The following is a 13247-nucleotide window of genomic DNA, read 5'->3' on the forward strand; positions in this document are numbered from 1 at the left end:
ATTTCTGTTGCTTTTTGGGCTGTTCTGGAGGTGACTGCATTCCGGCATTGCAGTCACCAGCTGCCCATTTACTCTGCCATCACATTGCTTAATTCAGTCATCCCAGACTGCCACCGCCCCATATTATTAACTGCTACCTCATTTAGAAATGAGACGGAAAGTTTTATATAGAAGATCAATGATTGATGGAACGTTTTTTTTTCCCCCTCCCCCTAAATGGAAACACGATACACGTTTGGACTAATTTAAAAAAACAAAACAAAAAAAAAAACCTGCTGCTCCAAGCCTGATTTGTTCTGCCTATTTGCATGAACTTTATTTTCAAAAAACAGACAGGCTCTTGAACAACTGGGTTGTTTATTAAAGCAAAATATTCTGCCTGGCATAGTTGGAGAGATTTAAACATCAGATAAATGAAGTGGGGAGTGAAAGAAAACAATAAGTGTGGATAAATGTCATATAATCCTGATGTTTCCATGTGAAATAATATTGATTGTTTCATGCAACAAATAATGCCCTACAAGATGTCAGCTATCGGGAATAAATAGATGATGTGGTTGCCGTTTGGTGAAGACAGGATGGTTCCCTCTAAGAAGGATGAGGCACTCGCTGCAGCAGAAAAAACGACCGTTTTATTGCTTATAAAACACACTTCTCGCTGCTAAATTAGATTTGTTTCCCTTATACTGTATAACCACATTGACCTTGTTCTGCCCAAGGTTCGTAAAAACACTACGACACTGAACAGTGCAGTACTTTAATACCATAAGCCAGTAACTGGCAGGTAGAGTGAATGAGGCACCTTTTCAGCATGAATCAGTAATTACGCCCCTCCTGTAAGATCGTGTTCTGGTGTTGCAATGGAAAATATGACAAAAGCACTTTGTGTATTGCAACATGAATCTTGACCAGGCTGGAGCATTGTGATGACCTGCATGAAAGCAAAACACAGTATCTCATGTGCGTGTGTGTCATGTGCCCTTAGTGGACTTCTCAAATCGTGAGCGTTCCTCTGGTGTAGTCATCACACATGGGTTAGATGATGGTAACATTTGTGTACTGTGTATAAAGATTAGCTTCCACGTACTATAATCCCGTGTTGTGTCTACAGCAGCTGGATAGTATACACTCAGTTTTTCTTTTATCAGTTCTGTCCACCGTCCAAAGCAATAACTCGGGAGAGATATCAATCAGCTGAGTTATTTCATCTTGTCACGGTAGGGAGATGGATTTAGAGAAAATGGAGGGACGTGCTCTTTTCCGTGCTGGAATCAGAACTTTTGTGTTGGAAATCCCATGTTAATGAAAACACTATCCTTGGCGGGTGGCTGGTGTTGATATCCATTCAGTGCAGTTCCCAGGATTTCTCACACTTTCTCGTTGTTTGTTCTTCTCTCTCTCCGCTTCCTCCGTTGGCCGTGTAGAGAAACCACTTCAAATGGTGCCGACGACACCTCGGACCCTGCCTGGCAGTTGCTGCCGCCCTCCACCCTTTTCCTCTCCACCTTCTTCTCTTTCTCCTCCTTCCCCGATCTCCATCGCTCACTCCCATCCCTCTGTATCAACATCAAACGCCTGATCTGGTACGAACGTTCAAAGACTCTAACAGTTTGTTTCCAACCTCCTTGTCATCATCCCATTCCTCTACTCTCTGTTTACTCTGGGATTTGCGTTAGAAAATACATTTTGGGATGGCTAATCCCACCACGTTTGATTTCTGCGGCAGGGTGATGGCTTCCAGCTGCGCTCTGCGGCATATTTGTGTGAAGAGCGATCTTCGAAAACAAGTTTTGTCGGTGGTATAAATCAGACCACTAATGCTGTGCTGGCTCGGCGCGCAGTCTCTCTGCTTACATGGTGGCCCTCTGTATGCGTGTTGGTGCGTATGCCTGTGTCTGTGTGTGTTTGGCAAAACTGAGTGATGATGTTTTTAAACCACAATCAAGCCCATTCGCAAACCTTTAAATCAAATACCCTCAAGTGCCAGCGCAGCATCTTGCAAATTTGAATATGCAGCATAATCGCTTTTTACTTGCCTTTGTTCTTTTGTCATTTGATAGTATTGATCATATTTCACGTGTTTCTCAGCACAAGGCAGTGATAGCTGTTGTGTGCCAGCACAGTCTCAGCATGGGGAGATGGAGGGTGTGTTAACCTGGCACTTTGTTTGGAATCCAAAACTCTCTTTATTATATGCACTCTAGTCACTGTTCTCAGAAATACCCTGGCCTGCATTCTCCCACTAGTTTCAACTCCTTCTCTGCTAAATGAGCTCTTTCGCAAACTGCAGACAAAGACAAAGTGTTTTGATGACAATATAATCATGGAAAATAATATAATAAAATGCCTTTTGGTGCTTTCTCTGAGTATTTGTTTTATGCTAAGACAGCCGTGTCCAAAGAACAATACAATGTTATGATCTTAATGTCTCAAATATTTTCTTTTCCCACTAAAGAAAAAACGTTGCTACGATAGTGGGGTTATTCAGCACTACTACAGCAGGCAGGCAAGCTTAGCTTAGCATCTGCAGCAGAAATGGGGAAAAAACTAACCTGGCTTCGTCTGGAGAGAGACAAATCACCTGTCTCTGCGACAGCCGTGGCCAGAGACGTTGTGTTATACGTGTATCAGGCCCGTTCTCGTGAACGCGGAATCTCAAGAACGCCTTGTGGAACATTTGTTGCCGTGATGCATTGTTCATGTTTCTGATACAGCGGTATTGGTAGCGTTCCATTGTTTTGAGACAGCAGGCCTCGTCTACTGCGACCCAAAGGGACGTGTAGCATATAGAGCACAGAACTGAAATCCATTCCCAAATGGCCACCAAAGACGGATTTTAATGCCAAGTGTGAACACTGGTACTTAGAGCTGCCTCTTTGCGGTCAGATCACCCAGGACACATGTTAATACAAAGTGAAAAAAACAAAAAGAAGGCTTCTGCCCGGTAGCCTGTGATGGATGGTGTAGTCATGCTTCTGATCAGCGGGAGCTCTGCTCGGATCATCTGTTGTGAGCTGACAGGACTCCAGGTGAGAATGAGGGCCTTTACTGGTGCCAGGGGAAACAGGCGTTCTCTTAAACCTTTTCACTGTTAACGTATTTATCAAAATGTTTCATAATCCTCTTATTTGTGAGAGTATTTGTACACGTGTGTAGTTAATGGAAGCTACTAATCACAAACTAAAGCTAGTGTAACCAAAGAAGGTTGTCTTTGGTTGTTATAAAATTCAATATCAATATATAAGATCCTTGGATTTATTACATTAAAAACATCACATCACACATTAAACAATGCGTCTATTATCAATTAGTCATACTGAGGCATCCTTTCATTTAGCTGCAACGCTATTCAAGGACATGGTAACCCTTGTGAATTTCTTCTGGAGAAGACTGGAGCACCTCAACAACTATTGGATGGATTGTCACAAAGTTTGCTACAAACCTTCTTGGTTCTCTGACAAAGACTGAGTAGCTGCATCCCCTGGCTTACAGCTAAAACACATCCACAAACCAATTGAAACGTCACATGAAAATAGCCACACCAATTATTTTCTATGTACGACACCAGTGGAGGCTAAGAGCACGCTGATGATTGTCAACGCACCACCCCACAGCCCTGCTGTAGCTAAGAAAGTTCTTCTTCTCTATTGCGGTGTCAGTTATCTGTCCTTACACTTGTGTGTGTAGAACAATGGATGGTGAGTGACTAGCTCTGAGCAATATCCTGGGAAATGCCACCCACAGTTGCATTATTACAAAGGCAAGGCAACATCCATGTGGAATTTTGTTGTGCCAGAGTTTTCTGTTGATGAGATGCGCAGTGCTTCCTGTTGGTACTGGGGCGACACTTGATGCACCAGTGTGTTGTCAGCTTTAGACTTTTCAGCAGGACGCCTCAGTTTGGTATGGAGTACGTTAAATGGCTATAAACTGTACATACATATGTCAAGATGAGCGTTCAGAGCAGTGTGTAGCCTTATTTGTTTTATTTGAAACTTTTAGTATGAACATTTGACATGGTAACATTATACAGATGACAGAAACTATAGCAAAGCACAACAGATTCCCTTTAAGATTTTATTTTCTCTTTCCTCTTAGTCATCTACATCTGGAAACAAAGCCTGCAATGCCCATTGACAGACTCTATGTGATATTGGACTAAGTAAGTAAACATGATGTACTCCAGCTGTCTGTCAAAATCTGGTTAAAACAGCAAAGCTGGCAGGTCAATAAACATCACCCGGAGGTTTTTCTTTATTGGTGGTATTCTGATAAAACCGTCAAAGTGTCTGATTACTCTGATTTACCAGCGACTCTGACCTGCAGGCAGGGAAGAAAGTTGCCTGATCTGCCAGCATCACAGAAAATTATGGCATCATCCCGTTTGTGATGATTTGGCGGAAACTATAATAAGGAGCATTTCAGAAACAAACAGTCCCTTCTCCCATCCAACCCCGTCTGTTTTGAGTGCATGTTTGCATGCATCTGTGAATGCATGCATTCTAAACAGGCCCAACTAATCATCACTGGTCCCATCACAGAAAAACAGTCTCTAATCCACTTCCTTCAGAGACAAAGACGCCGGAGAGTTACGCAAGGCCTGCGATTGATCGGCGGCACTAATGTGGAACGACCTTTGACATCTGGCTCCTAATGCTGGACGGCTCCTCTGCCAATGCTTCGCTTCATTCAAACAACCAGGAACATGCACAAACTAAAAAGCAATCAGCGTTCAAACAATGCTCAAAATTTATGTTAAGTAATCAAATATGCCCACACCCAAGATATAAATACACAAATGCAAAATATCCATATCAAAAGGACTCGAGGAGTCACACAACCCTGTCATTGGTAATTATTTAAACAAATACTTTGGTGTGTTGACATGTTATTCCAGTTAAACCCACTGACTAAAAGAGATACCCGACTAAGGGCATGATTCCACTTTAAGCTAAGCGAATGGAAAAGCTCTGACTTTACTTGAATAAACCTCTCAGCTGAGGAACGCTGTCATTGTTGGTGAGAAGCAATTAAAGGTACTTCAGCGTGGCCCTGAGGGGTCAAGAGTGTTTGAAGCACAACGTTAATACACTTTTCACTTCTACTAATGGCAGGAGGTTGAGGGCAAACAAAGCTGCTACCTTGAAAACATTAAGTGCACTTTGCCTGAATCCCTGAGAGACGTCCCAAGACAACAAAACAAACTGAGTTCCTAACCTGGAGTATGTTAAAAATAGGCAGAGTGACCAGAAAAACTGAAAACACATCTCATTTACGTGCAAGTTAATAAGAACAAGTAGAATCTTAACAATAGTAAAGTACGTGCATCCAACTGGCTTTTTCACTTTCTAGTCATTAATAAAAACCAACAACACATGTTTTCTTTGTGAAATATGAAGAAATAGCAAAACATACTTATTTTTCTCCTTCTCAAGATATTATACCACTCAGATTTAAACACAACTATCCCCTTGCATTAGGATTTAACAGTGAAGTATACCTTTTGGATATAAAAGGAATTCTTGAGTTATGGTCAAAATTATGATGCTCATCCTTGATTCCAAGAGGACATTTTATTTATTTTATTTTTTTTACCAAATTTGAAGATATTCCTTCAAGACAAGATAGGTATTGTTTATTGATATTGATCTGACCGCAAAGGGGCAGCTCTAAGTGCCTGTGTTCACAATTGGCATTCAAATTCATCTCAGGTGGCCGTTTGGGAATGGATTTCAGTTCTGTGCTCTATATGCTCCGCGTCCCTTTGGGTCGCAGTAGATGAGGCCTGCTGTCTCAAAACAATGGAACGCTATCAATACCGCTGTATCAGAAACATGAACAATGCATCATGGCAACACAACAGGAAATGTGGAACTTACTGAGTTGTTAAGTGTCTCTCACTCACCGTAGCATAAGCCAGTTAGAAGAGCTTTTGATGCACGTACTTTGCTATTGTTAAGATTCTACTTATTCTTATTGTTGACTTGCATGTAAATGAGATGTGTTCTCAGGTTTTCTGGTCACTCTGCCTATTTTTAACAAGTTCCCAGTAATAGACTGCGTTCAATAGAACCAGGAACTCAGTTTGTCTCGTTGTCTTGGGACGTCTCTCAGTGATTCAGACAAAGTGCACTTGAAGTTTTCAGGGTAGCAGCTTTGTTTGCCCTCAACCTCCTGCCATTTAATGTACTCCATACCAAACTGAGGCGTCCTGCTGAAAATCTGCTTTCTAGTGGAGTCCCAAAATAACAAAACATGGAGCTGGAAAGAAGAATAACATAGATGAAGAGCAATTGACCAAGTCTAAAGCTGAAAACACACTGCTGCATCAAGTGTCGCCCCAATAGGAAGCACTGCGCATCTCATCAACAGAAAACCCTGGCACAACAAAATTCCACATGGGAGATGCCTTGCCTTTGTAGTAATGCTCCAGTCTTCTCCAGAAGGAATTCACAAGTTTTACCTTGTCCTTGAGTAGCTTTGCAGTCAAACGAAATGATGCCTCAGTATGACTAACTGACAATAGACGCAAAGTGAACAAACTGTTTAATGTGTGATGTGATGTTTTTCATGTAATAAATCCAAAGATCTAATAATGAATTTTATGACAAACCAAAGACGACCTTCTTTGTTACACTAGCTTTAGTTTGTGATTAGTAGCTTCCATTAACTACACACGTACATATAATCTCACAAATGAAAGGATTATGAAACATTTTGATAAATATGTTAACAGTGAGAAGCTTTAAGAGAACGCCTGTTTCCCCTGGCACCAGTAAAGGCCCTCATTCTCACCTGGAGTCCTGTCAGCTCATAACAGATGAACCGAGCAGAGCTCCCGCTGATCAGAAGATTGACTACACCATCCATCACAGGCTACCGAGCAGAAGCCTTCTTTTTTTTTTCTTTTGAATTTTTCTTTTATTTAAACTGTATTTTCAAAAAAACAGCACGACAGACGCACACAATCATTACTTTAACCCAGTCCTCCGCCTTAGGTACATCAGTCTGGTAATAGCTTTTTACTAGGATCTGACATTATCCTACATCCTGTATGTCTCCAGAGCTCTTATGTTCATAGTCCCAAAGTCGGGGGGCTTCCTAATTCCCTGAATTAACTGTACACAAAAAATCATATATTTGGGTTTCACTTACTGCAACATGCAGTCCATACAAACCCACACAATCTGAATCCTGAAGATTATGAAGAAAGCTGTATTTTTATTTCTAACGGTGCATAACTCTATAACTTTTTTTTTTTTTATCTCTAACCCTAACTCTAATGTTGAAGTCTGGAAAATTTATTGGAGATTAACATGTCAGGGAAGGCTTTTTCCATGGCTCACTTTACTGCATTCATCATTCATACGCATAACAGATAGCATTCCTCAGTTTATCACTGCGGACTCATCTCCTCATCATCAGGTGTGTGCACACGTGTTGTTATGTGTGTTCTCCATGCAACATCACGTGACTGCTCGTACCTTCGTCGGCACATATTCTCGTATCTACGGTGTGTGTGTGTGTGTGTGTGTGTGTGTGTGTGTGTGTGTGTGTGTGTTGTCTGATGGGTCTTTATGGGCAGACTCCATGTGTCTGGCTGGCGGAGCATAACTCATTCACAGAGAGAGACACACACCTCGCTCTGGAAGCTTTCAGTCACAGATCGTATACAGCTGCTTGCGTGTGCGTACACACATGTTCAGCACATATAGCCACTAATTTATGGACTAGATAAGATGAAACTTTGATCCAGTGAAGAAAGTTGGTGCACACAATGGAAAATCCAAATCTGTTGATTGAAACAAGACAAGAATTTAAAAACTGCTCAGTCAACAGAAATGTACAGAGACAAACCGACACACCCATTAGATATAAAATGTTTTCAACACATTTGTGTAGTATTGTCTTATTGTATTTCATTATGGCTCACAAATTTAGAAATGCCTTTGTAGTTATAACATTGACCATCTTGTGACAATTCATTGTCCTGCTAGGAAACTTCTGGATCTGGCATTCATGTGGATGTTACTTAGACATGTACCACCCACCTAGACCAGACCAGCCCCCCGGCAAGATGCAGCCTGACACAGACACACACACAAAAACAGTTTAGGAACAACTTAAAAAACATGAAGAACAGCACAAGGTGTTGACCTGGCCTCCAAATTCACTAGATCCCAAACTGATCAAGTATCTGTGGGATGATCCACAGAGGCCCCTCCCCTCAACCCATAGGATCCAAAGGCCCCCACTAACAAAATTCCGTTGCTAGACACCACAGGACACCCTCAGAAGACCCATGTCCATTCTCTGATGAGTCACAACTGTTTTGGAGGCACAAGGTAGACCTACACAATATTAGCCAGGTGGTCATAATCTTATGCCTGATCACTGTATAATCTCACATGCCTGCTAGCTTCCTTTTTTCCGTTTGCTTATTGAATTATAAAACCACTTTGAATCAGAGGTGTTCTGCTTTAATCAGATATTTCTCTTCTTTCTCTTCTCAGTTATTTATTAAGATTCCTGCAGCTGTCTTGAGCATAAGTAGGCCAGGCAAACACACATACACTTAACACATTCAAATACACATGCGTGCGCAGAGTGAGAGGCAGTGAGAAGTAGGGCAGACAAGCAGGCCGCATTACCAAAAGTCCTTGCATCTCAGGAGCAGACTGTCCCAGAGGAGCATCATGTCATAACAGTCCTGATTGCACAGCATTTAGGAATGCCTGCAGAGTTAACCTCTCAATGATGAGGGGTCGCCAGTGATGTGATCGCTACCCCCTCGGATGCCTTCCCACAAACCGCTCACACACACACACACACCCTTACATTTATTCCCCTCCATTGCCATCTCTGTATGGTGTGGGAAAATTGTCCACAAATGCTCTGTGGTGGCAATTAGACATGCAAGATTTCCTCTCAAGCCGACCACTTCCAAAAGACTGTATCCCAGTGTAAACTTGAGATGCTTCAGTACCCTCTTTATATTTGAGGTAACCCGCTTCTTTGTCTTCCTGTCCCTTCCAGGTGCAGTACAGTGATGCGCAGAGTGGTAAGGATTTTGTGACCTATCTGACCCTCTCCCCTGTGCAAATGACTTTCCACGGCACCGGGAGCACCCTACAAGCCAGCCATGACCAGGTATGTGCAAAAGGATTACACACTAAATGAAAAATGAGGATCTTTAAACGTCAGTCAAACAAAAAACCTCCTTTCCAAGATGGCGGAAGAGCTAACGGACTCCTTGATCGGGCGTTTGATTGGCTGCTGCATGAAATCGGTTTTAAACATACGCACACAACTTTGGGTTAAACACACGCATGATGCATGCGTGTGTTTACTTCTTTTATCTGTATCAGAAATCCATTGCCAAAAAACTTCTAAGGACAGTCAGAGAGAATCTTTCCTGGCGGCTGAGCTGCACTTTTGAATCCAGTACTGATAGTTAGACATCTTATGACGATACACTTGCTTAATTCATTTTCATAATATGACACATTAAATAAACAGACATTTGTTTAACTCCTACGTCTGAAGACATTTGACAGCTGAATTTGTTTTGCAAAGACATTCTCATCAGAGATGGCGGTAAGAAGTGAATTTTAAACTGTAAATATGTTTTTGTTTAATCTTGACTTTCATTGCTGGAAAATTCTGCTTTGCAGTAATCTTATTTATGAGTGCAGTACACACAGCCTGCAACAGCACAACCTGCACGGTAAGAGCCAGTAACAGGCTCTGCTCTTGATGTTCTGCTTATTCTGGTGCAGATAAGTATAGAATATAGTGTATAAGGTGTAGTATGTAGGGAATATTGTGAGGAGACTCTGACAGGGGTCTCATCCTCTAATTAAGCCTCAACTCTGTGGTTTCATTATTTATCACCAGAGCTTCCGAACCACCTGTGATAAAAATCAATCTTTGCGTTTGTTTCTGTCAGCCCTCTGTTCTTCCCACACACGCCACCGGCTCACTATGATTTTCCATCAAATCTGAGGGGGTATCTCCACAACCTCTGGCGGACCGCTCATTCTCTTTCCCTCCCTCTCCAGCTTTCTCACTCACTCTCTCTCGTATTCAGAAGGAGGCTCTTTGTCTTGTGTTGCCCAAGCAGAAAACCAGTTGCTTACATTCTATCATCTAAACATAGGACGCCCCTTTGTCCAGCGGTCTTCAAAGCTTTAATAAAGGGCCCGCTCAGCCCAGAATGGGACAGCTGACAGGGGGCTAGTGTCGCCACCGCTAACTGAGAGCCAAGCCAATATAGGCCAGGCAGGTCTGCGTCTTTGGGACCTGTTGTTGCCAGGAGCACTGGGGCATGACCGACTGTTAGAGAAGGCCTTTCTTTTCCTCTTCTCAGTACAGTGAGGAGTATGACCACAAAGGGAGCACCTAACAATAAGGGGTCACCCTCAGCAGCCCCCCAAACCCAAACACTTGAACAGTCCTGAAGGCGTCACACATTTGGTCGGCTTTGCCATGACGGTGCGGAGCGGGCAGCTCTGTTGACATACAAATAAGACCTCAGACGTACCTGTGGGTCACTGTAGTAGCTTCCCTCATCTGGTAGTAAATCTCAGCCGTCTTCAACTCTGATCGACACCAATTAATAGTTAAGTGTGAGATCTGTGTGTTTCCGGTGCCGCATGTTAGCCTCGCCACCCACCCACACAAATTTACACCATGCAATTTAATCTGTGCAATTAGTAATTGTAAGGCTGATGAGATTGAACAGGGGATCTCTTCTCTGACAACTGATAAAACCTTTCCTGGAGCCTTTCTCTGTTGCTGTGCACACACACACACGCACGCACACACACACACACACACACACACACACACACACACACACACACACACACACACACACACACACACACAATCAGCACAATAACGTGCGGTGACTCCAGTCAGATTCATTACACGCCTCTCTGGGAATTTCCTGTCGTGTTATCTGCACCCTCATGAAGGTTTATGTCAGGTACACCAGAGCGACCGATAAAGATCGTCGGCCAAAGGAAATCCTCTCCACACCTCTCTGCCCATGATGTATGATGGGAAGATGTGCTGATACGTTTGGCAGTTATGAATGAGGTTGCAAACACAATAGACATCAGCCGCTCCGCTTCATTGTGTATTTGTGTAGTTATAGCATGTCAGGCTTTACTTCGCCCCTTTAACAAGCTTTTTTTTTTTTTGTAAAAAATGAATAGCCTTGATCGAAGACGGGTATCAGATGCAGCTAGATAAGTGTTAAACATTTTATTCGTCAGAAAAATAGAGCTGACTCATGTGATTTCCAATCTGTTTTGAACAGAGACTGTAGGGCAGATAAACAATAAATTGTAGTAATAGTCAGAATTAGATTTCCTATAAATAATGCTTAAAGGGACCCATGTGTTGTTTCGGTTTAAAATTCAACCAGTGTGCTTCTCCTGTTTCTCCATTTACCCCCGGACGAGTTGTGCTAGTCGATAATAAATCATTAAGTACTGCTGAAGTTAAAGTAATTGCTGGCTGGTCTCGGTCTAGTGATTTATTGATTCACAATTAAGAATTGTTCTATTAAAGTCTGAAGTGTATTAGTTTGTACAAAAGTAGCCCCTCTAATCAAAAGCAATTCATTTTGTGAAGAGATCAGCAGCATCAGTTGTTGCCAGCTTGGTAAATAAATACAATTTCAGGGGCCAGTGGTATGTTAAACCAAGGCTGCCAAGGCTTTGTAAAAGTAATAACTTTGGGTTATGTCTGTATGTACACGTGAAGATGTGTATTTCTTAGAGTTAAAGATGTGCAGGATGCATGCAACAGAGGCATGTGTCTGGGACAGGACATGCAATACACATTCAAAGTATAAAGTTCCCTTTAAATTTAATAAAATTAAAGTTTTTTTAAATTCTGTTTTGACACCTTTATAGTTCTTTTAACTCTGTGCAAGATATGTTTGTTAGAGTCTTGTCACTTCCAAGTAAGCTCTCTTACGTATTACCATGCTTATTTTACAACTAGTTAAAATTCATATCCACTTTGGAAACACCCCCTCATGTTCCTAGCTCAGTCTGTCAGATATTGACATTTGTTGTTTTGTTTAATATCAATGCCAATAACTTTGGACATAATTGGAAGAGCGTTCTTGCGTACGGTACAGCCTGAGATTGAGAGCTTCACGTTGCCTTCTGTTGGACAGTGATAGAGAGCAGCGGCGTTGTCTGTCTAACTTTTACATCGTCTGTGCTTTATCAGCCAGTGCAAACACACACACACACACCCACACACCCACACACACACACACACACACACACAGGAGCACCTACACATGATCACAAACACCACAGTGCTTTGGTGCCATAATGCTTGGCGTTGCGCAGACATTCCTGGAGGGCCTGTATGTATGACAGATATACAGCTGAGTGCTCTTTCTGACCTCATGTGCCATGTACTCTGTGCCATCTGCCGAACACATGTGAGCCCATGGGCTGCTACGCTGGCTGAAACGAGCCAGGAGCCAAAAATATTTGTCAACATGTTCCCTATTTGGAAAGTAACAGATTTCCGATGCTAGCCTCAAGGCTTCAGTTGAAGTATATTTAGTTAACATCTTAAACTGAGTGGATGTAGATGTAACAGAAGGGAAGGGAAAGAACTGACAGCTTTGAGCAAACAGAAGCAGTTAGACTACAATATGTTTAACCCTGCTCACTGTGAAGCCTGTCTTGTGTTCTCAGTTTCCATATTCAGCTGCAGGTTCATTTTTAGACGTGACCTCCTGTTTGAAGCGCAGTCACACTTAGAACCATGAGTCAAGACCTCAGACTTCCAGCCTCGTTGTTTGCTCAAACGTTCTCAAGGTCAAATCAGTTTTGCTTAAATCCCAAACTCACACAAGTCATACGTCTGCTACAAGGCCAAATGAAAGGCCACCGTGCTGTTATCTTTTCAGCTTTTTTTTCCAACATGCTTTTTAGACAGACTGATTTCTGTGTTTGTTCTGCAGAGCTGAAGTAACTCTGGCGGTCCCTCTGTGGCGGCAGTGGGACACCAGGGGGGTCGTGGCCCACTGAGCTGTGTGTGAGGTGTCGCTGGTCCAACATGAGTGGGCCGCAATCGAAGATGACAGGGTGACTGTTGTCTGCCACCGGACTCTTGTGTGTGTCTGTGTATAGAAGGGTGTGTGTTGGGTTGCTTCGCGTGCAGTAATGTCCTCAGCTGAGCCACCCTGCGTCCCAGGGGCCTGTCTC

At 42.6% G+C, this 13247-nt stretch overlaps 1 protein-coding gene across 2 annotated transcripts in view; it reads left to right on the top strand.

The window, feature by feature from the left end:
- Positions 1 to 13247, top strand: part of stau2 (staufen double-stranded RNA binding protein 2) — a 91349-nt gene that overhangs the window by 56098 nt on the left and 22004 nt on the right. For both annotated transcript variants that reach the window (XM_084566477.1, XM_084566478.1), the window contains exon 13: positions 9037 to 9150. In XM_084566477.1, coding sequence (XP_084422603.1) covers positions 9037 to 9150 — 114 coding nt within the window. The remainder of the gene's footprint in view (positions 1 to 9036; positions 9151 to 13247) is intronic.

The sequence above is a fragment of the Chelon labrosus genome (assembly GCF_963514085.1).
Source record: "Chelon labrosus genome assembly, chromosome: 18".
NCBI classification, from domain to species: domain Eukaryota; kingdom Metazoa; phylum Chordata; class Actinopteri; order Mugiliformes; family Mugilidae; genus Chelon; species Chelon labrosus.